Raw genomic sequence first — 25,682 nt, 5'->3', positions numbered from 1 at the left:
GGTAAATAGATTAGTGTATGTGGAGCCCAACGTTTATTAAAATTATTTCTCTGTTTTTGAACATTAATGTGTCGATAAAAGTTTAATCATAAAAAGGTCTGTCCATTTTTAAAGACTATTAAATAATTAATAATTTAATTCAATGAATTTGACCATTGGTCTTAATGACCTGAAACTAGTAATTCTTCTCGGAATACTATACATAAGTAAATTTGAAGACAGGCAAAGATATGTATCGTACTATATATTCAGATCATCAATCTTATTGGCAAAAATGTTAAAATAATTTAAACTATTTTAATAATATTATAATATGTTTACAACATCATGTTCATTACTCGTGTTTAAAATTAAAGTATTATTTTTTAGGTGTATGAGAAATATGAAAGTGTGCTTTTGCCAAAAGTTGGCCTCGCTAGTTGGAATGTACACGGAGCTTCTCCTGCAGCCGTAGATAAATCCCTTAGTGAGCTGAATATTCCTGTAGTCTGTGTACAAGAATTCTTCCTCACTAGCGACAAAGACCTAGAGAACCTTAACTACACTTGGTTCACATCAAAGAAACTTTGGGGCAAAAATGTTGCAATTCTCGTTAAAAACTCCTTTGACATAACTCTCTCCGACTTTGTAATCGTGAATGAATATCTGTGCATCGGAACGCTCTCTCTTGGAGAAACAGCAATCAACGTAATCTGCTGCTCGATGCCGTCACACAAAGATGCTGAAAAGTTCCGAGAGACGACCCTGTTACTGATGGAAATGATGAGAAACATTCCGGAAGAAACTATGTATGTGGTCGCCGGTGACTTCAATACAGATGTGAGCTACACGTTGATCGAGGACACGCTGGTGTACAAAGACGGAGACGAAAATGGAGTGTTTGTAGAGAAAATTATGAAAGATTTTAAGTTGGAACTGCCGTACACTCATAGCAATTGGACTTGTGTGTCAGAGAAGGGACGCAGAAACTCCAGTATAACGTTTACCTCTCAGAGCTGTTTAATGAAGTACACCCAAAAATATGTGATCCGTTGGGTCCCTTTTTTTGAGAGTGGTGTCGTCTGTTTGCACCTGTTGGGAGATGAGACTAGTAAGTTGAGCTTTTATATCTAATTTATTCTTATCGCTACATAAGTTTAATGTGAGGATGTAAAATCAGCACAGAGGCCAAGGTTTTTAGGATTTTTAGTTAGGATAGCCAGCTTACTTGGATGGGAAAGAGTAAACTGGAACAAGAGACACAAAACTTTACACTAGCACTAGGTATAAGTATTTAAACACTAGAATATTTCACAGTCGCTGACAGCATCTTCAACTAAGGAAGGTGAGAGTTGAAAATAAAGTTTTATCTCCAATCTATAATCGTAGAAAACTCTTTTTTTTACTCATACCTTAGTTGAAACTGCTGAAAGTGAAATATCCTAATGTTAAGTGTAAACTGTAAGTTTTGTATTTCTTAGGCCTACCAGTTTGGACTCTATCCCATTAAGGCAAGCCTGCTATTCTCACTAAAAATCCTTTAACTTAAATGTAGTACACTAACTTAATCTAGGAAGAAATTAATAGCATAGTTTTGGTACCTAGTGTGTAATTGGATCCATACAGTGCTAGATAAAAAATAGTAGGCCTATTACAAAACTTGATCTATCAGTTTGTAGAGAAATCTTAATTTGTATTTGTTTTGTTAAGGTCCAGAACCTGATAACATCCTCTCATGCCCAGAAAATACTGGAACTAAAGAGGAAGAAGAGAATATAGTTGAGCACATTGATGGATTTGTTTATAAGACAAAGCGTTTCTGCAAGTTGAAAAAATTTCTTTCAAACTTCACAGTTGAAAGCCAAGCTTTCATCAACCAAAAGATTGCAGCTACTAGAGAAAAAGTTGAAAAGTCAGACCTGCCATTAGAGGTTCATACCAAGTACAAAAACTTGGCCATACCCATTGATGAGCTGTTAAGGTAAATATAGATTTTAGTTTTTACGTCTTTTTATTTCTACTTAAAAGTGAACTGTAGGGTTAGGCTAGTCTCACTTAACTATAGAAGACTCCCACTTATCCACGTTAATGAGTGGCTGAGTGATTGTGGACAACGCAAACCTTACCAAAAATACTACAAATTGGTGTAAATACCTGCATTAATGTGATCTTAAATGGTATAGCAATTAGTTACGACTCGACCATGGAGTTATTCAGGCTAGTACGGATGTTATCTTATTTTTCATTCGAAAGTCCTCAACATAATAGTAGAGAAGACGCATAAAGTACATTTAAATTACATAACACACTTTTTGTTTTGTTTTAATTTTGCGGTTCTGGTTCATCAACTGCAACGTGGTTAATCCACTTGTGGATTTCAGGAGCCTACTGCACTTATTCTATTAATCACTGTATCTTTGCTGTGGGAACAAATTTTTTGGTTCATAAAGTGAGTTGCTTACTTTTTGCAAAGAATGTATGACATCAAGAAGGCATTTTATTAATTGGTACCATTTTGTTTGGCATAATCAGCAGAAGAATTTCAAATTCAGAAAAAAACATTCAGTTGTATACTCAAATCCAACTGATTCTTTTTTTACCCTAGGTATGAAAAGAGCCTGCAACCCTTGTACTGAAAAAAAAAACCATTTAGCTGCAGTGTAACATGAAACTAAATTTGAATTGCTGTAATTGCCAGGGAAAAAATAATTCTGACCATTTCTTTTTCTCCTTTTATTGGTAACAATGTAGATGTAAGTACTACTTGTGTCTTTCTTCTATGTTATAGGATTTTGGGAGACGATTTCACACTGTTTCATGGATACACGTTGGAGAGTACTATACTCAAAGGTCACTTCACTGTGTTGACGGCTTCCTTTGAGAATTTAAACAGAGGAGGATTGTTTGTAGAGTTAATCGATGTTTTGGACAAAACTGCAAGTGAAGTTGTCAAGTAAGTCTTTTATTGCATACTTTACATATTTTAAAATTATTTTTGTTTTTGGAATAAAAGTATTGTATTTTGTTAAAACAATTTTTGTTGAGAGGGTCAACACTGAGCTTGAATGACTAATTCACATATTCACAATTGTTGCCGAACCATTACTGGTTTTAATTTGTTTAAATAATATAAACCAACTATGCGAAAAAAAAAAAAAAAAACATAGTCAAAACTAGCTGGTTGTAATTATATTGTTTTCTTCAGGAAGTTAGTCAAGTTTCGATGGAACGGGATTGTGGTGCATGAGGAGGAGAACAAAAAGTTTGCCACTCACAAGAAAATGATAAACCAAGGACAGACAGCTCTACTCAGCAAACTGGGTCAACATTGCTTTACAGTCAAGGTGAGTTAAACTGTGTTTTTCGGTACCATTAATATTTTTTTTACCTTTGTAAGGAAACAGTCCAAACCCCCAGGGTCTTGTTATACATTGATCTAAATCAACTAATTTACTGATGATCTATAGTTTGAAGATTTCAGAGTGAACTGATTCATTAACCAACCAATATGTCCACCAGATTGTTGAATAATATATGAAACACAAAGCTTTTACCCCCGCACTGAAGCTGATAACTATAGTGTCGCTGTGAGCAACGCCTTATATATTGTGTAACATATTGATTGTTTGGCAGGCTAGAGGGAGCTTTTACAATGGCTTACCACCTAAGTGTGAAGATGAAGATCAGCTGAAACAACTGTTGAGGTATGTTAGAATCATCTACTCTCTGTCTTGGAGAAGTTGTTAGGTTTATGAGGGTGTAGGCTTAACTACTAACTGGAATTGTCTATAAAAATAATCCAAATTTGAGAAAAAAAAACATTAATAACAAAACATAAGTAACTTTTCCTTTTGTTAACCAAAGGGTTGAAAACTAAATTTAGAAGAGTAGGTTTACCTACCTTTTTTTAAGAGGTTTGCATCATTTAATAGATAAGCAGTTGAGGTTGTTAGACTCATATCATTGCAATAATCAGTGGTACAAACCTATTTTGGTTGTGATAGCCATTAAAAATTTCAACGTAGTTTGCAAATTGATCAAATTTTGTAAACAATTAGTTTTGATACTGTGTTTTCAGAGTTTTTAAACATTTGCCTCTTATGTTATATTTATTAGATGAATGTTCTAATTGGTTTCTAAATTTCTGATGGTTTGGCCTTGAAAATAACAGTTAAGTTTAAAGGTACCTGAGATGTAGGAAAGCACTGCAAATCTAATAACTTTGACCATGTTTCAAGGGTGATGAAGATGTCAGATTTCCCTCGGTCAGTTACATTTGATGATATAAAACAGCGCATCTTCAAGTTCCTCGCAGAGAAACCTGAATATGAGTTGGTGTTTGGGCCGGAATTCTATGAAAAGTTCCAGGAGCCGATAAAGAAGTAAGTTTGTAATAGTGTGTTAGTACTAATGTATGTGTGTGTAGGTACTAATACACATAAGTGAATATATGTGTGTAGTGTCTAGCAATTTCGGGCATTATGCATAAATATAAATATTTATTTAAAATTATAACAAATCTAGTTTGCAAAATAACGACAACTTGTTATATATTTTTGTGCAGCTTAATACATGCAATTTATAATTCAGCTTAAATAATTGGTTTTATACTCATTTTGTAATAAAAAAGTACTGTACTTAAAAAGACGAAAATTGCAAAATAAAAAATATGAAAAAAATGTTTAAGTCAAGGACAAAATGTTATTAAATGAAACATTTGGAACAGCCAATTTTTTATAAATACCCACATAGCACAAGTACATCAATTTGACGTAAAATTGATGTCAAAGACGTCAACGTCAATGATATTTTGTACGTCATTTTGACGTCAATCAAGATCAATATGACGTCAAAATGACGTCAATATGAAGTAAAAAAGAAAATAAAATTTATGTAAAAATGATGTAAAAAAATTGTCGTCATTTGACGTCTTTTTGTTGTAAATTTGACGTAATATTGCTCAGTTTTTTAGGCAAAATGATGTCAAATTCACATCAAATTGACATCATTTTGTTGAGCAAAAAAATGTAAAATTGACATAAAAATAATGTAAAATATTTCCCCTATTTTTTTATAAAATTATCGGTAATTCTTCATAGAACTGTAATTGTATTCATATTAATTTTCAATGTTACTAGTGCCAAACATTTTTTAGTTCTGCAAAATCTTGATGACATAATTGGCAAATCTTTTGCAAAAATCTGTTGGAACCATGCTGAGGAAAACATGTAAATAAATACCTAACCTAGACAAAGGTAATAAGTTTTATTTAACAAATTGTAAAACAAATGGATGACCTAGGCATCAGCTGATGAATTTTCTGCATAACAGATAAAATAACTAGGCCTACTAAAAAAATACTGCAATTTATATTTGTTAGGCTTCAATTTTTTTCAATAGCAGCGTTTGACATTGGTATAAACTTTTTCAACAGCAGTGTTAGACATTGGTATAAACTAACTGTGGAAAATATATTTGTATGCTCTTACTTCCTGATATATTTCAAATTATGGTGTTTATATTCTAAGGTTATGTAAATAACAATATAAAAGTATCTTACAAAACGGAAATGATCGGCTTTATAAATTTCATACAGAATCTTTTATGTACTTTTTACATTTTACTGTACAAAAATATTTTCAATTTATGATATTTAAAAAAATAGAATAGGAATTAATTATACTGGAAAATAAAACCTGGAGTCCAAATAAAAATATTTATTCATACAATAAAACTAGGTACATCATTTACATCCACACTACTTATATAACTCATATTCGCTCTCCAATTCTTCTCTATTGCACCCTCCTGTAACAATCAATAAATAAAATGGTTGATTATGGAAATACAAAATAGATTCTTTATAGAAAGATCATTAAATGGATAGCAGCGCACAAATGTTGTGTCAGAGGGCTGGTACTGATTTACCAACGGTTTGAGGGGCTAACCAAATATACAAATACACCTATCCGTTTTAAAGACCCAGGAGGACAGACACGAAAAAGAGGGTGGTGTGACGAAATAGTCAAATTTACCAACTCTTTTAAGTTTTAGGACAAGATGTGGCCAGGCTTTGCAAACAAGTGCATGGTTTCATGCTAGCTAATTTGCGATGCATGGGATTTTTTTATAGCATACTGAGAAACGCTCATACATGGGCGTTTTTATTAATAGCCTATAGGCATATATTTGTTGATTTTATTTATTGAAATGAAAAAATTTTCAGAAATATTTACCCTCAGTTATGTTTAAAAATATGAGGTATTATTTAAAGTTATTTCTAAATAATTTTAATAGACAGCGATTTACGATTTTGTTCTTTGTGTGCCTTTTATTGAGGATGACAACTGAACTTCAAAATGTGTATTGCTTGATCGTTTGTGAACTTAGCGTATTCAAAAATTTTACCTGTTAACCCATTAGAGTGGAAAATTAGGACGGTTCAAGAAATTTGACCAAAAAGGATTATAAATTAAAATCAAGCATAAAATTAAGAATCCATTTTAAACGAACGCAGAAAAAACAAATAAAATTGTATTCACGAAAAAGACTAGGCCTACCCATAGAACCAGCCACACTCAAATTCCCTCAAACTCGGAACGCTCAGAAGGAGCCGATAAAATTCAGGGGTCGATAAAAAGCTGTTTCACTCTTTTTAACTGATTAGTTATTTTAATTTTATCGAAGGGACCCTAGGGGATTTTATAGAGCTCTAGAAGTGCTCATGAAATCTAGCAGACGCTTAGGTGAGAGCTATCTCATATTCACCCTAAAATTGGTCTAGCTTTAAGAATGACTCTGTAGTCTAGGTCTGACTAGTATTCTACCCTGGCCGATTCAATAAAACGAACCCGTCTTACACTTTAAAATTATCTGACGAAAGGGGGTAATAAATTAATGTAGGCATACAGCATACGTACTATGATTAACTGGAAAAAATATACTGTAATATAAAAATATAGAATCTTCGGGGGCCTGCTTAGGATGAACACAGAATTGATCATGATATGGTAAATACATTAATGGTTAGGCCTACTAACTTATTCTTCATAGTGTAGATCCAATCGGGGTACTCCCAAGACCTAATTATATCATCCCCAATGGGAGGGGGGGTTAGGAATATGATATCAAGTCTCTGGATATTAAAATACATATTAAAGATTTACTAATTAAACTGAACGTTCGTAATCTTGAATTAATTAATTAATACAAATCTAAACTATAGACACCGCTAGTACTAAAGTAAAGTAGTAAGCCAAGTTGGCTAAATGTATTTGATCAAAATCGGCCTATTTAACATTGCCTATTTAACATTTTATCAACATAAGTTAATAGCCAAGTTGACCTTCTAAATAAATAATCGATAATTGGCGTAGCCTAAGATGCGTAAGTAGGTAGCGTTTAACAGTGACAATGTTATCTCGTCGTTAGCGTACAAACTAGTTTAATCTTGTATCTTGGTCATGCTCCGATTAGGCTACAGTTAGATTGAAGCTTAAACAAACTTTTTGTGATGGATTAAAGTACTAGCCAACAGCCTACTTGATGTGACTATAACCTATAAGAAGGGCCACAAGCCCTTTCATACAGAGGGTATAGAAACTGAAAGTTGGTGGAAGATTACTGTTAGGTCTAATTCGTCTCTTAAATCACAACTCTGAATCCCTCTTTTGAAGAGCTAATTATATACCCCAACCAAACCATAGAACAGTAAACAATCCCTATTGCCACAACAAAACAAAATATCATAAATATAAATTAAATCACAACATGATTGCTAATTACCTGTAAATGATTTTAAATTTACTTAATCTAATATTATTATTGTATCTTGAGAGGGAATAGTATTTCAATATGCAGGATTATTGTAGTAATACATGTCGGGATTTGGAAGTGGAAATTAGGCAATGCTTCCTCTGAAAATTAAACGCGGAACCAACACAATCGCAATATCACAAAAAATGAACTTAAATAAAAAGTTGGAGTTGTTTTTTATGGTGGATTATTTAAATTATTATGGTGGTTAATGTTTAATGATGGTTAATTAACTTTATGTAAAAAGTTAAATCATGGGCATAACAATTTATTTATTTAGGTTACAGGAACAACACTATTTTCATGATTCGTCTTAACATTTCATTTGTTCATACTTGGGCATATTTCCTTATTCATTTTGTATATGCTACCTATAACTATAGTAACTTCATCAAACTTATTTTTAATAGGCCTACATGTAAGTTAAGTTTATCTATGAAAACTTACTTTTAGTAAGTTAGGCTAAGAAACCTCAAGTAGCATGCCACCCGCATCCAATTATTTTGAGGTCTTCAACAATGTTGGCGGTAGACCCTGGGCATTTGGAGTTCTTCATCATGATAGCCTCTGTACCGTACTGTAAAGAAGATAAGGTAGTTTTAATTACGGTTGATTGGAAAAATGTAACTTTAAAAATTATAGGCTTTTGCTTGGAACAACATAATTACAGTTCTCAATGTACAGTTGTCGCAGCTAGTCTGGGCGCGCGGCCGCGCTAGGGTGCGGGGTGTAGAGGAGAGTGTTTATTGCTCATTTCCAAAAACATCTGGCCCACACGGCTCTCTGGGGTTGTTCAGCGCCTCACTGCTGTCTTCGTGGCTTTGGCGTGGGGGACGGTTAGTACACAAGGGTCCGCGCGCCCAGACTAGCTGCGATAACTGTATCACACTAGGCCTGCCTATACTATATCTATTGTTGTTAGTGAAGTGAAGTCGCGAAGTGGGCAATTCAGGGTAATATTAGATAAATAGTGTTACTGTACATCAGCTGTTCGTAGGCTATGTTTACAAAGTGAAAAGCAGATGAAATTAAGTAGGCTACTAAGTACCGGTAACCTAATTATCCCATTGTATATTAAATATCGGTATCCAGCAAATTTTGATGATGGGCAAGATGAACTCAGTTCGAAATGCAAAAGGTTTACACATATAGGCCTATTTAGCTGTAAGTGGTTTTTTAAGAATTATACCGTACTATAAAATATAATTTAAAACAGTAGGCTAGCACACTCTGTGTAGATGGCTCATCCAACTACCTTGGCTATTTTGTTAAGTTATTGAGTTAGCCTACTGATTTAAATACTAAACTGGCAGGTCCTGATTGACGGAATAACTTGTAACCTGCTTCAGTTTCCAAAATAAGTTAAGTTAGTACAAAATGGTTAGGCTAGAACATTACCTTTTCATTACCTACTCCTTATCCAAAAGATAGCCTAACTTACTTAACTTAGGCCTACCCCTACGATACCAAACAAGCTTAGCTTAACTTGAAACTGTAGAGTAGGCCTACTTCTAAGATAGCCTAGGCTAAATACTTTGCTGCAACCGTATTGATTAAATCGCTGAGGATACGCGTCCAGTAACCGAACGTAGAATAATTTAATCGTCCGGCAGCAACCTCACAGGGTTGTGGGGGCCCGGAACACTATAACCACAACGATACAACATACAGCCATATTCAGTGGTGTAGTGGATAGAGTAGCCTACTCGGCTGATGAACAAGAGTTATCTAGATCCAATACCAACGGAGGCACTAAGTTAACTTTTTGTCAAAGATTTAGCTTAGAATGCCATTTCTTCTTAACTGTACATCTTTTGTTAGAATTTGAGGCATTTATAATTTAATTTTATGAACAGAATTTAACCTGCATTCGATTTTTTCACTATCAGCAAGTATGTTTAGGCTAGTTAGGTTAGGTTATGACAGTAACTGCCGGACGCGTATCCTCTGCCTAATTAAATAGCCGTGGGCCAGGAGTCTATATGAAATAGGCTTAATGTTACCGATTAATGTTAAAGCTAAGTTATTTGCTTAGGTTAAATGATTAGTACTTGCCTGAGTTCTGTTGAAATTGGATTTCCCGGTTGAACTTTTAAGGATTCTTCTAGGCCTGAACACTTGTTTTTAAGTAAAACTAGCTAAGTTAGACTAAAAAAACTGTTAACAATTGAAACTACCAAATAATAATAAGTTATTAATGTAATAATACATCTTAATTTTTCAATAATTGGATGATTATAAATAATTCATTCAAGAAAAAGTCGGCTGGTTTTTTGGCCATCACAAATGAATAACGCAAACACATAGCAAACATAAACATAAACATTCAACCATATGAAGCAGACAAGCAGACCAGACACTCCAGACAGGCATGACAACAAAAATTATTAATGGACATTGGACAAGGACCAAAGAAAAAGATAGAGGTACCTTTACTGTTGGAGTCAACTAACTGCTTTTACAAACTTGCCTTATAAATAAAGTGTACATAAATAAAGTTTTTAATGTAGCTTGCCATAATAAAATGCCTTTTTAAACCAATATGACATTCTGTTCATCCGAAAAGAAACTTTCTTGACTTTTAAAGAAAATAGCGTTGTTTTACTACACGACTTTAAGCACTTATTTGACACTTGTATTCAATGGAACTCTACAATTTGATTAGGCTATGTACTTTTTTCACTCTGTAAAATATGTGAACTATAGCTTAAGTTAATGTATACAACAATTAATTTAGGTTTTCGTACGAGTTATATAAGTAAGTCTCCAAAGTTTTTTTTTCATTTCCACTTTAAATTATATACAGATTTTTGATCAGTGTAGTTGATAAATTATTTTACGTCATTTTTACGGCAAAATGATGTAAACATTTTGATGATAATTTTTGTTCCAGTTGGATTATGAAGTTGGTTTTGATTATCATACTAACACAAATTATATTTCGTCATTAAAAATAAAGGAAACAAAATTTTTTCATTGAAATATGTGATAAAAAAATTGACCACAATTTGACGTCAATATGACGTCTACAATTTGATCAGGACGTCAATTTGACGTCTTTTACTTAATTTTTACGTCAAATTGATGTTATGTGCTATGTGGGTACTATAGCAAAAAAGAATATAAGAACTTTAGTATGGTTAACATAATTTTTAGGATAGCCACAAGTCATAACATGATAGAGCAGGGGTCTCCAAACTTTTTACCTTGAAGGTCACATTGTACATTTTTTGAGGGAAGGCCATTTGTTTTTGAGTAATCATATTTCAGTTCATTGCCGAGGTTACCCCCCCCCCCTCTCGCAGCATAAACCCAGGAAGTTGCTAACCAAAATTCGGGTTATGTTTTTGGTCTTTAGGCACATCAAAACAATTTGTAAAGTGATCCTGGGTCTAAGTCCTACCTTGAGACTTGCAGTAAAAGCTTAGCCTACTCTATATGGGAAATTTTTGATTACTTAACTCTTAAACAAATAAGGCTGTGTAGCCTATAGAAGAACAATTATTTAATTAATAAGACATAACTTTTCTGGCATAGAGCATTACAAATCAGCTACATTACTCACATGTCAACATAGGCATAAATTGGGATAACAAAGGAAACATAAACACAGACAAAAGGGAAATGTCAATAACCGTGTGTTACATATGTTGGCTGATGTAATAATATATCCTATCAGGAAATTCAGTTACTGATTTTCCATTTTTCACTTTTAGTTATTTTGTTATTTACCATTTCAGGCTAGTGATCAACTTAACCTCCAAGAAATGTGGCGTACGACTGTTCAAGTCCAGCAGTGATTCGGAACATTTTGACAACGTGAGTGTGTTTCTTGATCGCAGCCCTCGAGAAGTTCGCAAGATGTTGATGAAGACCCCGGAACATAGAGATATCAGGTTCCAGCTAGTCCCACCCTGTGGCCCTGAGTGAGTCTAGTGCTGTAATTTATTGGTACAAGTTTGTTGAAAGCAAAATTAAAGAAATATGAGGGTATCCCTTTGGTTAAAAATGAAGACACATTTTGGTGGACACATACTGGTCATCCAAAACCGGGGGTAAATGAAACCACCGTCAAAGATGTTAAATTCAAATTTACAGCCATGCCAACATTACGAAAATGGGCGACAGGAGCGTACATGGCGAAGTGAAACTCGGTGACACAACGTGGTGGTCATGTTGTCAAATAGGCTCTACACGGACCTCACTTTGTGTCAGAGACATCAGTAATTGTTGTTTAAAGTAGGTACGTGTTGTTTTTGGTTTGCTTTTTAGTTTACGGTAGGGCTTAGCGATGTAAGCAAAAAGGAAACAAGTTGTACTTGGTATATCTGACAAACTTAAAATATTAGATCGGCTGAAATACAGTGCTAGTGGTTTGAGCTCAGCTTGGGGAACTCAATCACTGACAATAAAAAGAACAGTGCATCTATTACAATGTTTGCGTCTATGCTGGACAGTGAGGTTGGAAGCCTGCATAATATGCTAGCATAGTATACTATGCTCAATGCTTAGTTTATATGCAATGCTGAGTGTGCTATACTTTATTGCTCCGTATGCAGTAACTGATGATGATTATGGTGATATGGTCTGATACGCAGAAGATCTTGGTGAGAACCTGTGCTGACGAACACGGTAGCACTACAGCAGTACAATGATCGCAAATGCTGTTTGTAGCTTAAATTATACACTTTATGCCAAGATTGATCGATTCTAATTACACTTAAACAAGAGAAAGAAATAGGGCTATTTTACTTAAATGGTTTATATTACCTGTACGTCAGTGATCGTTTTGTCGTCTTAGGTGACCGGTTTCGGGATTAAAATCCCATCATCAGGCTGTTAGAAATGTCAATTCACTCAAATTGAGATCGTCGGTAAACACATAAAACATGAACACGCAAACACGGAGGGACATTTTACAAATATTGGTAAATGGCCAGTACAGGAAACTACGACAAGGCACGGGTAGATGCATGGTCATGACTGAGGTGTCCTCGCTCCCCTCCCGTTTACCTAACAAATGCCGGTGGTGATATTGTTATCCTATTCTAATCGCTGCGTCATAGATAATGTTGGACTTGAAGGAGGTCTGTTCATTTAAAATATGTTGTGGCTCATTCTTTATGGATTTGTAGGTCTCAAATTCTTGTAAACAGTCTAAAAACCATCATATTTTACGGCTATTTTACGTTGATGTCCAAATATTTGAAAAAAATTGATTATCTGAATACCCCTCTGTCTCAATTGTTTGGGATAGTCAACGCTCTTCTGCAGGCCTATTTTAAAACGTTTTTATTAGCTCGCTTTCTTGTCCGGTACAAATTTTGCAATCAATTATATACTAAGTTCCCGATGAGCTAGATACTTGAAACTTGAAACATAGCTAACAAATGGATGACAATGCAATATTATATAATTTAATTTTCATATTTCCCTTGGGATACGCCCCATGGGCTTCCACATTTTCCATATTTACATTTTGAAAGAATGTAAACATATCAAATAATCTGTACATTGCTCAGAATTATATATTTTTAGGTTATTTTTACGTCTTATACATTAAATAAGCAGAAACCAGTCTTATCTCAATTTCTGTCTGTCTGTGTGTCTGTCTTTCCCTCTGTCTGTAACACTCAAGATGGCATTTTACGCTATCTTCTCCTGGAAAACGAGAGTACCTATCAAGATCCAAGTAATTTTAATGTATTCACTGGATTGGCGAGATTGTCTTTAGCCATTAAAATATGGCCTCACTACTATGTAAATAATATTACGAACGTTCAAAAATGTTGTTTTCGTCCAATTTTTATTGCATAATCATCTATGAAATAACGAACAGCTGTTCGGATCAAGATTATTTTTCCTAGCTGTCACTGATATGTTTACACATGTTGTTTACAAATACCGCAACCTTTTTCAATCACGTTTTGAATGCAAATCCCAACCAAGTGAGATTAAAAACGATTTTCTTACATAACGGATTTAATTAATCGAAAGTGCAATAATATAGTGTAATAGTGTAACCGCAAATGAAATGATATAACTAGGCATCATCCAGTTCAGGAACCAGAGATTCTTTGTGTATAAATTGTTCTTGAGTTTTGATAACCAGAAAGAAGAACTTGAATCAGTGTTGTATACGGCTGGGAAACTTAAATTTAATAATGATCGTCGCCAATAGCTTAGAAACATGGTTTCCACTCATTGACGGCACTTCAATGGCGGTTATGTAAAGTGTAAAGTAAAAAATCACAACTGCAGTGGGTGATTGTAACAGAGGTTTACGGATGATGCTAAACTCGCTTTTCTAATGTGTTATTTTCTGTTCCTACCATTGACTATATATATAGCCTATATAGTGAATAGTACCTACTCACCGCGTGATGCAATCGCTGGACCATACAGCCAATAGGCCCATAGCCCATCTCTTGGGTACGTACGCCTACCCAATTATTCATAACAACCTTTTTGACGACGATCCTTGATACCCGTACTTTTCCCTAGAATACACGGCCTACCTACTTAAGAAATAAAATTACAAACGTCCAAAAACCCAACGTTGTGTGATTTTTGTCACATTTCCTTCTAATGTTAATAGATAGCCTATACCAATCATTGTTTAGAGAATAAGTATTCTATTAAAATAACAAAAAGTTTTTTTTTCAAACTGACACCGATAAGTTTACATTAAAAGTTGTTTACAAATAAAGCAATTAATGGGAAATAACTTTTGATTGCCGTTTTAAAACGTTTTACGAGAAAATCCAAAACCAAGAGATCAATAACCTCGGGACTTGATTAACTCATATAATTGGTCAGCTGTACTATAGTTCTCAACTGTGAACGTTGGTTTTTGGTACCGGTTCTATTCCTTAGAACCATTGGTACTGTTGGTAGCAGCAAGAATCATTTTTAAGTACCAACACATCACTGTACTTTACAAATTAGTTATCGTTGGTGTTGCACCTTATTTATTATTACAGGCGTAATCAATTTAATTGATGTCTTAACTGTACAATTTTTGCTTTTTCTTTCTTGATTCCAAAATGTTTGTTTATGCTAAGAAAACAATAACGCATTTTAGTGAAACATTTATTCAGCAAACCTTCATGAATTGTTTAACGCTTTACGTTGTTTATTTATCAATAGTTCGTGGCCTATTTCGGTAATTTTTATTATAAATTACCAATCTAAATCGTCTATAGTACTTCATTTCATATAGTAAGCCGTCATTTCGGGTCATCATCGGTCCAAGCAAATATAAATTGTTATGATGAAATTTGATGAAATTAACAAAGATTTCAGATACTGATTTTATAAGTACTTTGTTACGCTTAAAGCGTAGCAAATTCCCTAATTAAGTTCTGTATTTGTGTGTGTATGTCTGTTGGTAACGCATTAATGTCCTTATTTCTCAGTGTTTCACGGGAAGGGGCAAAAGCACCTTTATTGAGCGGAGTGAGCGAAGCGAGCGAAGCTCTTTGGGATCAACTTCAATGCAAACAATATAACACCATCACTCAATAACGGCTGAACACATTTCAGCCAAACTTAACAAGACTACTTAGACTAATAATGAGATGGTTTGTAAACAAACAAATTTCAATTAGATAATGCTAATGCAATTTAAAACGAACTTAAAATTTCAAATTTTTAACATTAGGCTTATGGGACTAAAGTAGCTATGACAGTTTTTTTGTTTACAAGAAAAATGTAAACAAGAGAATCATAAGGTATTTCTGAACTTTCTATACTTTTCTTTTAAACGTTTTTAAACCATTCCTATGATTTTAATAAACAAGAAAATGCCGTTAAAACATTTTTTTAAGGTGCGGAATTCACTGAAAATCGAGAAAATATACGGAACTACTTTCTCAATGCGCGGAGCATAAACAAGGAGCGGAGGGATACGGACCAGTGACTACTTTCTTGGGAACCTATTTGTGTTGCCAGCTGACTAGAAACAGCCAATGTTAGAAATCAGGATTTAATAAGCGATATATCGAACCGCATCGAAATCGATATTTAATCCGATAATACATCACTGATTATATTATGTTGAATTACATCGACGGTGCAGTAAGTTATTACACTTATTAATAAAACGCAGATTGCACACTGATCTAATTTAGGCATGTGGGGAAGGAAGGTCGGGGTTTATGAGTGTATTCGTGACTAAGTGTTTTGAAGTAAGGTTAGATTAGGGAGGTAAAGTGTAGGTTATAGGTAGGTGATCGAGTTGTTTATTTGTGTTGCACCATATAATTTTTATCTTTTGGAATAGTTGGTTAAACGGGGAAACGATTTCAAAAATGTTTGCATATGGTCTTAACAAACCATCTACTGTATTCTAGCATTGACTTTATATAAAGTCAATGATTCTAGCAAATTACTACATAAAAACCAAAAGAAAAGAACATTTGGATTTGGACCTTTGCCCATCGCAAAACTAACATATAATTTATGAAATGTGAAAAGTTGTACATCATTAAATAGTATTCTGTAATATTAATAATTGTTCGGCAAATCCTCATTTTAATGGCTCGGCTGAAAATGGAATCTGCATTTTGTGAAACAGTAAATTGGTAACAATTCAGTAATTTCAAATGTTGATAACAGTAGCATATCCTATATAAATACTGTTATTTGATTGCCAAGCCACGGACTATACATACGTCCAGTTACAACCGTAATAATAAGTAAATAATTAATTACCTGGGCTTAGAGAAGTACACTTTTAACCACGGTATGGAAATTGTCTAGGCTTGTCCAGAAGTAGGCTAATAATTTCTAATTATATTGTCTACATTGTATATTTAAGGCATGTCTTCCCTTCTTATTATTATTCTGTTTTCACTTAAATCAGCTGAATGCTATGTTTACTTAAATTACTTATGTTTAGGCCTACATTTCAGCCATCTTATTTTATTGTTTAAAATTAGTCTTTTTGCAGTTTTTACGTTTTTACACATTGAAATACATGATTGATAATTCAGTTCATTTTAGTCTTTTAAAGGTATTTACATTGAGTCTTGCATTGAAATAGCCCTACATTTTTCGTAAGCCTATGTTTTATCTTTGACTATCAATACAACTAGACATTCCATCCCCATGTTAAATTTATAGCCCGCTTTTTAATCAAAATCTTCTGTATCCAATGGTCAATGGTTTTATTAAGGCCAGTATTAAAATGCCGTCTCTAAATCGTCCCAATAATGGTGGAAGACCTACATTCCAGTTACATTACAATCATATCAAGAATACTTGGTATTAACAATCATAAATTATTTTCAGCAAAGAAAGCTGAGTTTAACCGATTGCAAGGGTTGAAATGAAGACCAATGTTTATGTTGCACAATTGAATTTAAATGTAAATTTTCCCTCCGTGAATTATTATAATTTTAATCAATACAACAAGCAATAATACATCTATTGACTTTTTTACATTTAGTTACTTATACAAATATCAAATCACGTTTGTTCCGCTCAACTGGCTTTCACCTCTCTGAAAGCAACCCTAGTAATGAAAATGTCAACCCGAATAAAGTGTTAAATTGTGAGGTTGAGGTAGTACCTTAAATACTTTTAACCATTGTGGAAGGTAACTTTCAATTATAGGCCTACATTAGGGCTATGCCTCATAGATCTATAAAGCATTTTTTAGTTTAATCATTGGATTTAACATATGGACCAACACGACCCAGGTTACATTTAATTTCGAAGCATTTGTTTTGGCTTGAAACTGTCAGATACTGTATTTGCGAAGGTTTATATATAGGTAATAGTTTTACCAGCATATCTGAAAATATGCAAACCAACTTCTGTTTTTAATAAGAAGGTTTCAAGTGACTACAATAAGATCCCCGTGCGTAGAACGGCCACACAGCTAGTTAAAGACTAAAAAAGTTGAAAATAATTTATAAATAAAAAACTTTTTTAAAACAAAACGTTTTTAAACGCACTAAAAAGTAGAAAATAATTTATAAATATGCGGACAGTATAAATACTTGTAAGATTTAAAACGAAAAATGTGGGGTGCTTGCAATTGATAATTTACAATTACCTTCACCTATTGAACGAATGCAATTGATAATGTATTGTTACAAGTCAGGAGCCCCGCGCAACAATAGCCAGGCGCCGTCTCAAAAGGATTGTTTGTTTACACGGGTTTCTCAGAACGCACCACTGATAGACAATAGACCCATGTCAACGGACTACCTCAATAGGGGCCCTAGAACCTTCTACACTTCTACGGCGTAAACACCTTTGTCTAGGCTACCAGGGGTCTCCAGAATGTTCCACGTCAAACTTATATAAGGGACCGTCTTCCGGCACACGGAGTTGAGTTGAGTTGAGTTGAGCCTTCCGAGAATCGTCGCAGCAAGCGCGTGTCGGTGTTAGTGACCAGTGCTAGTGCTAGTGGCAGTGACAGTGTAGTGACAGTGAGAGTAACAGTGTAGTGACTCTAGTGACAGTGTAGTGACAGTGTTGTAACAGAAGTGATAAATCCTGTAGAGGCTAGCTGTAAGTAGAAACATTGTAAATTAGAATAGGCTTTAGCTAGGTTTAGATAGGGTTAGGTAGGTGTTAGGTAATTCTAATATCTGTAAATATAGAATAATTAGTGTAAATAAATAGTTATTATAAAATCGCCAAGTTTTATTTGTAAAGAACCTGCTAAGCCCGCAACAATTGGTGTCAGAAAGCGGCATTATTTTGGCGATTTTAATTGTAAAATATTGAGTTTTGTTTTAGTTGTATTAGAGATTAGTAAGAATCAGGGATTTTGTTTCATATTAGTAGTTTGTGTCGTAAATTTGTTTACGGAAAAATTAGTTTATTGCTATTGTTGAGCTTGTATCATCTGAAAAATAACAATTTATTGTAAAAATAATTGTAATTGTTTTTCATAAAAATGGCTTTCAAAGGTGTGAAACTTGATGAGTTAAAAGTAGCTGATCTTAGAAGAGAATTAGAAGAACGTGATCTAGATACCAATGGAACTAAATCAGCCCTTCAGGCACGCCTTAAACAAGCTTTGACTGATGCAGGTGAAGATCCAGATAATGTTTTATTTGAAACATCTGATATGAATAAAATGCTTAAAAACCTAGAGTCAAAAATGTCGGAAACTAGTAAAACGTTAGAAAACCTAGAAGCAAATATTGAGTCTAAAATGTTAGAAAACAGCAAATCATTAGAGTCAAAAATGTCAGAAAATAACAAAAACTTAGAAGCTAGCATTGAGTCAAAGATGTCAGAAAATAACAAAAACTTAGAAACTAGCATTGAGACAAAAATGTCAAATGTAGAATCAAAAATGCTGAACAAATTAGGTGAATATTCTAGCAAAGTTGATAGTTTAGAAAGTAGGATAAATGAAATCGATGAGAAAGTTAACTGTATAGAAAAAAATCTAGAAGATAGGTTAGTTGATAAGCTTAGACAGGAGATGGCTGCATCGGGGAGCTTCACACCTGCGTCATCGGCTAGCACTGACGAACTTCGGCAGGATAACACCCCAGAAACGATCTCCAAGCCAGCGCCCACCATTGCTGCCGCTGTACCTCAGAACATCGTTCCTCATTTCGATGGTAAAACTCCCTGGGAGGACTACATGCTTCTCTTCGAGACAGCGGCTATGGTCCATGGGTGGACCGAGGAAACAAAGGCTTCGACGCTGTGTCTTGCACTACGGGGCGATGCGTTAGCTGTTCTGCATGCTATGCCAATGGCGGAGCGGAAGAATTTCGCTGAACTAGTAAGAAGATTGGACATGCGCTTCGGGCATCGACACATGGACCAGCTTTACCGATCTCAACTGCGGAACCGGATCCAGAAACCCAGCGAGTCACTTCAGGAGTTCGAAGCCGACATTGCTCGCCTGGTGAGAAACGCCTATCCATCGGTCACGGATGATGTCTACGAGAGTTTGGCAGTGGATAATTTCCTAGACGGACTACGTGAACCTAAAACTCAACAGGCAGTGAAGCTCGCCAGACCAAAGACCCTGAGTGACGCACTGACACAAGCACTGGAGTTCGAGGCTGTACGGCAGTCGGTGAGAAGTCAGGCTCGAGTCCGTGTGACAGACGCAGAACCTACAACTCCACTGGACATCGAGGACCTGGTAGAGAGAGTTCTGGAGGCACTCAAAAATCGTCACTGGCAGGCACGCTGTTGGAACTGCGGAGAGATGGGGCGTCCCCGGAGTAAACCTCATTCGATCCCTCCAGGATCAAAGCAGGAGTATGACTTCGAGTCAAATCATCGAACTGGGCCGAGCCATAAGAAGGCGGATGCACTCTTCAGAATACAATGTGGAGACAGCGGCAATCATTGTGTGCGCAAGGAAGACTATAGTGCATCGGTTCGTCGTGTGACCGTCATTAACGACGAAGAGGACAAGAAGAAGCTCTCAGAGGACCAGAAGGGGGACCCAGACCTAAGGCACATTATGCAGTGGAAGATGGGCAATAAAGGAAGATCATCGTGGCAGGATGTGGCTCCCTTGTCAAAGAACGGGAAGATGGTGGACGAGAAAGTCCGTCGCATCATATCTGGAGGAAGTGACAGGATGAAGGAGAGGTACGACGTGAAGGCCGAGAAAGGAGGGTTCAGACCTGGAGACCTCGTGTGGCTACACAATCCCCGAAGGCGTCGTGGATATTCGCCAAATCTCCAGAACTCGTGGGAAGGACCTTATGAAGTTATTTCCCGTCTAAATGACGTCATCTATCAGATTAAGAGGCAACCAGACGGCAAACCCATATTAGTCCATTTCAACATGCTTGCATCCTACAACGGGGATCACGGCAAACAAGAGGAACAACAAGTTCGGAACCTCTCAACCGAGCCAAGAGACATCGTGCCTGAGAGACGTGGAAATGAAGGACCGAGGCTGTTATACAAGGACCTCTTCACCTTGCCAGTGGAATATGCCTTGGCACACTGTGTAGCAGAAGACCTGAGAGCGTCGCGAGGTATAGCCACAGTCTTCAGGAAAAAGTTTGGAGGGACTGAAGATCTCGAGCGTCAGAGACCCACCATCGGCACCACCCTTCACCTGAAGCGCAATGGACAGCATTTGTTCTACCTCGTTACAAAGGAAACATCTAGCAAGAAGCCGTCCTACGAATCTTTGAAGAAAAGCCTGCAAGACCTGCGAGACAAGCTCCTTCGGATTGGAATCAAAAAGCTGGCTATTCCAAGGCTGGGATGTGGTTATGACGGATTGGAATGGAAGATTGTAAGAAATATGGTGCAGGAACTTTTCGAGGACACTGGCATCGACATTGTGGTCTGCGTATACAACCCTTGGGGAACCTCCGGTGGACCAGAAGATCGCAAGCTTCAGGGGAAATCTGTTCTGGGACAGAACAGTCTTAAGGAGGGGGTAGTGTTACAAGTCAGGAGCCCCGCGCAACAATAGCCAGGCGCCGTCTCAAAAGGATTGTTTGTTTACACGGGTTTCTCAGAACGCACCACTGATAGACAATAGACCCATGTCAACGGACTACCTCAATAGGGGCCCTAGAACCTTCTACACTTCTACGGCGTAAACACCTTTGTCTAGGCTACCAGGGGTCTCCAGAATGTTCCACGTCAAACTTATATAAGGGACCGTCTTCCGGCACACGGAGTTGAGTTGAGTTGAGTTGAGCCTTCCGAGAATCGTCGCAGCAAGCGCGTGTCGGTGTTAGTGACCAGTGCTAGTGCTAGTGGCAGTGACAGTGTAGTGACAGTGAGAGTAACAGTGTAGTGACTCTAGTGACAGTGTAGTGACAGTGTTGTAACAGAAGTGATAAATCCTGTAGAGGCTAGCTGTAAGTAGAAACATTGTAAATTAGAATAGGCTTTAGCTAGGTTTAGATAGGGTTAGGTAGGTGTTAGGTAATTCTAATATCTGTAAATATAGAATAATTAGTGTAAATAAATAGTTATTATAAAATCGCCAAGTTTTATTTGTAAAGAACCTGCTAAGCCCGCAACAGTATTATTATCAATTGCATGCACCCAACGTTTTTCGTTTTAAATCTTACAAGTATTTATTTTGTTCGCATATTTATAAATTATTTTATATTTTTTAGTGCGTTTAAAAAGTTTTGTTTAAAAAAAGTTTTTATTTATAAATTATTTTCTAATTTTTATTATACTTTATTGACCTGGAAAAAAATTATCAAACACATACAAAATAACCCTTGCCATAATAAAAGCTTAATCCCTGTATGCTAAATTTGCTAAAACTATAATAACATTAAAATCATTTTATGCTTACCTACGTAAAATTAATTTAAATTAGTTTACTACAAATTCAACCAGCATTGAGAAAATAACAGTTTGAGTTTTATTTTGGTTTTTCTAAATACTTACACCTGTCCATAACATTTTTAAATTTTGTTGTGTATCACAGGGGTAAAAGTCTTTGTGATTGGCAAAATCAAAGCAAGCTATCAGTGTCATGAACTCCCCCCCCCCTCTTCTCACAATACTGTATGTAGTCATTGTGTGGCCTAGTATTATAAATATTATAAATTACATGTACTGCTAGGTACCTTTTGTAAACTATATTGTGTTTTTATACATTCCCAAATACCTATTATTAATAGTGCATCTTAAAATTAAAGTAGTATTTTATTTTATTCAATTGAATTGAGAATAAACTATCCAACATTTTCAGTAATCTAACACCTTCCCAGCTTCCTACATGTCAGATCATAAAGGGGCAACTGTTTTCTGGAAAGTTGTTTAGTTTATTGTTATCACTTTTGATTCAAGCTAATAAAACTTAAACACTGGTCAACACTCACAGGAGCTATGGTCACTGGTACAGGTTAAGTGTAAGAAAGGGCCATGTGGCCCTAACTTTGCCGTATAAATAAATGATTTTTCATTTCATTTCATTTCATTTCACTCAAAGTTGTTGTGATACCGGTACATATTTTATTATGAAGCATTTAAACCTATAGTGAAAGTAATGTTTGGGATCCTAACACTTTTTAATATTACCTAGCATCCTCATACACATATCAAAAAGTGCTTTGTTTGATAAAAATACTTAATTCAAAAAACGTTATTGATATCAATTTTCTTTACAGACGAGACTATTTCGATTGGCTAGCTGAGTGGACAGAGAAGATTATCCCAGAAGAGTTTTACCAGCCATTTTTGAAAGAAGAAACACCTACTGTTGTTCCTTCTGATGTAGTTACAACCAATGGAAATGCAGGTAAATATAGGACATATCAAGGGTGCATTGTAATTTCCTTTTGTTAAGTTTATTTGTTGTATTTTTGGTAAACAATCTCATTTTTAATCTTCTTCTTGCAACATAGCCTATATAGGCCTAATTAAATATTACTAACTATTGGTGTTACTGTTAGTTAATATTTTTGGCATGAATTCCCTCACAATAGGTATAGACCTAATTAATTGGTTTTTCATTTGTGTAATATATTATGCTCAATGGTATTAATCCAATTGTGCTATTATGTATTTGTAACATACTTGTGTAAATGGCTTGTAATTAAACATGAGTTATGTTACAACTCTGTTATTTAAGATTTTTTGGTATTTCACATAGCTATCATCGTGACCAATCAATCCATAAGGTGATGTTAAATTTCTGTAGTTTTAATTCCTGTAGTACAGATCCCTAAGGTCGATTTGTCTAATTCAGATCTTCCTTCTAGTTAGTTTATATAACCATGCCAAATTTTGTAAGGATCACTTCAGCTGTTCAGGAGGAGTAATTGTGATTCACATGCAAGAATGTAGTATAAGAGCTTTGCTCCCTCTGCTTAATGAATTCTCAGCTTCATTTGTATATCTTGGATATTAGGATTTCTAGTACTTGATGACTTGACTTACGTTAATACTGCATATCGTTGTGTATTTGCATATTGTATAATACCTTGTAGCAAACATTTTAAGCTATTTCAATAGCGTTGTTGAAGATTACTTTTAGAAATTTTTCCTTACTTTGAAGAGGCATCCTCAGTGGCTATGCTGAGTCTATAGCTACTGAGCGTGCCTCTTCAAAGAGTAAAACTTCTGACAGAAATCCCTGAACTGACGACTTGTCGGTAAAAACCTCTTCCTAAGAAACCAACTTTAAAAGGTTAAAAAAAATCATTAGTTCCAGAAGAAAAAAAAGAGGCAAACCCGGAAAAGCTGATCAACGTTGAGTCAACGCATGGGAAGCACAGAGTTGGGTTTGTCGAGAGGAAGGTGAGACGAATCGGAGGATGGATTCACAGAATAGTGAAGTTGCATAATGTAACTCCCTGCTACACCACTGCAGTGAAGTCCAAGGGCATTAAGATGTGGACAAAGTTAGCAAGGGAGGAGTCTGACCTGCCGCAGTCTGTCGTTGAAAAACTGAGAGAAACTCCGCCTCCCATTGAGGAGCTCGCAAGGTACATTTTGGAAATTCTAGCTTGAAATTGTACATTATTTCAGAATAGGCTTAGAGGGATGCAACTTTATTAGTTAGATATTCCATTGGTGATTGGCAGGATTTGAGCCAGGGACCTCAGGAATTGAATTGTCACACAGGTTATGGTGTGACGGTTTAAACTTAGATCATGACAGTGAATGTTTGGATTAATACCATCACCATGATTAGGCCTATTAGATTACTTAGATTATGCATTTATTTTTAAAAAATGTTCAGTGGTTTACAAAACAATTTGCATAGTGTGGATTACCCGCTTAATTAATTGAATTCTGTTCAACCCATTCAAAATTAATACACATTTAGGTTGGAAGGTGGGTAGCAGATCCATTATTTTGCCATAGATTATTTTGCCACAAAACAAAGTGTTGCAACTCTGTACATATTTTTGATCTTATAAGTTTTTCTCAATTTAAAGATCAATTGTTTTTGTCATGTAATGTGAGTGTAAAAAACCCTAAAAGCATTTACTAGACTAGCACTAGATTGCTATATTCCTTTCCTTCTGCAGTAAAATGAAAAAAATAATGACTGAACTCTCCATGTGATAACTGTATTTAAGTCTCAGTTAAGATTTTGTTTATTCAAGGGCAGTAGATTCAGCTGAACGTAAAAAATGTATGCGTAGGTTAAATTAGCTAAATCTATATAAAGCCTATGTATAAAATTTGTCATAAGTTAGCTTTTAGTCTATTTAATAACACATAAATAACATTTACACAATGATTTGTATCTAATACAACTATGAATCAGTAATCATCAAGTTTATTATTGAGAAACTGTTCAAAATGTGCAACTTATTCCTGTTTCAGGATCCTGGGTGATGAGTTCACTCTCTATTACGGGTTTGACCGAGAAAGCTGTGCCATCTCAAACACTCAGAACATTCTGGCAGAATCATTCGAAGCTACTGGTCGCGGAGGGATCATGACTGAGCACATAGAAGTTTACAAGGCACACAATCTTGTACACAAGTATGTTCCAGTAATCTACTTTCTTCTTGTCACTTGTAAATATCTTGTTGAATGGTAAATCTATGAGTTCTCACATTCTGTAGTTTATTTCAGTGAAACAATAGTTGATATTTTTAATCTGCTGCAGTGAAAATAGGGTGTTTAAAATTACTGATTTGTCGGTTGCAAGTTTTAGTTGGATTTTGTTTTACGGGTGTCGGTTATTTTCTGCTTTACATAGATAAAGTTACCATCCACATAATAATATTATTATAAAAATATTAAAAATAATGATAATTTCCTTTTTGTAAGTTTTGTTATTGGTGATATATGTTTATGTTGTAACAGGGATTGTTGCTTGTAAAACTTAAGTTTCAAATGCTAAAGAAAAATGTCAGCAAACATTCTTCAACCAACAATAAAAACTTGTTATGTTTAAGGCATGTATTATATGGTTGCTAATAGAAAATCAGTTATAT

At 35.2% G+C, this 25,682-nt stretch overlaps 1 protein-coding gene and 1 long non-coding RNA gene across 8 annotated transcripts in view; one reads left to right on the top strand and one right to left on the bottom strand.

The window, feature by feature from the left end:
- The window catches only part of LOC129002303 (uncharacterized), a 69,148-nt gene that overhangs the window by 7,272 nt on the left and 36,194 nt on the right, over nucleotides 1-25,682 (top strand). For all 7 annotated transcript variants that reach the window (XM_054430004.1, XM_054429998.1, XM_054429999.1 and 4 more), the window contains exons 3-12: nucleotides 370-1,090; nucleotides 1,690-1,960; nucleotides 2,768-2,932; nucleotides 3,185-3,323; nucleotides 3,613-3,683; nucleotides 4,218-4,361; nucleotides 11,535-11,720; nucleotides 22,893-23,023; nucleotides 23,933-24,212; nucleotides 25,063-25,224. In XM_054430004.1, coding sequence (XP_054285979.1) covers nucleotides 370-1,090; nucleotides 1,690-1,960; nucleotides 2,768-2,932; nucleotides 3,185-3,323; nucleotides 3,613-3,683; nucleotides 4,218-4,361; nucleotides 11,535-11,720; nucleotides 22,893-23,023; nucleotides 23,933-24,212; nucleotides 25,063-25,224 — 2,270 coding nt within the window. The remainder of the gene's footprint in view (nucleotides 1-369; nucleotides 1,091-1,689; nucleotides 1,961-2,767; nucleotides 2,933-3,184; nucleotides 3,324-3,612; nucleotides 3,684-4,217; nucleotides 4,362-11,534; nucleotides 11,721-22,892; nucleotides 23,024-23,932; nucleotides 24,213-25,062; nucleotides 25,225-25,682) is intronic.
- LOC129002304 (uncharacterized) lies at nucleotides 5,682-8,362 on the bottom strand. Its single transcript, XR_008491562.1, has 2 exons — nucleotides 8,242-8,362; nucleotides 5,682-5,787 (listed from the first exon to the last, which is right to left on the bottom strand). It is a non-coding gene; the product is annotated as an uncharacterized LOC129002304 (long non-coding RNA).

The sequence above is a fragment of the Macrosteles quadrilineatus genome, unplaced genomic scaffold (genome assembly GCF_028750875.1).
Source record: "Macrosteles quadrilineatus isolate MER2022 unplaced genomic scaffold, UCM_ALF_1.0 Scaffold_9__3_contigs__length_116548681, whole genome shotgun sequence".
NCBI classification, from domain to species: Eukaryota; Metazoa; Arthropoda; class Insecta; order Hemiptera; family Cicadellidae; genus Macrosteles; species Macrosteles quadrilineatus.
Note: the sequence above shows the minus strand (reverse complement) of the source record. Positions and strands in the feature narration are given on the sequence as shown.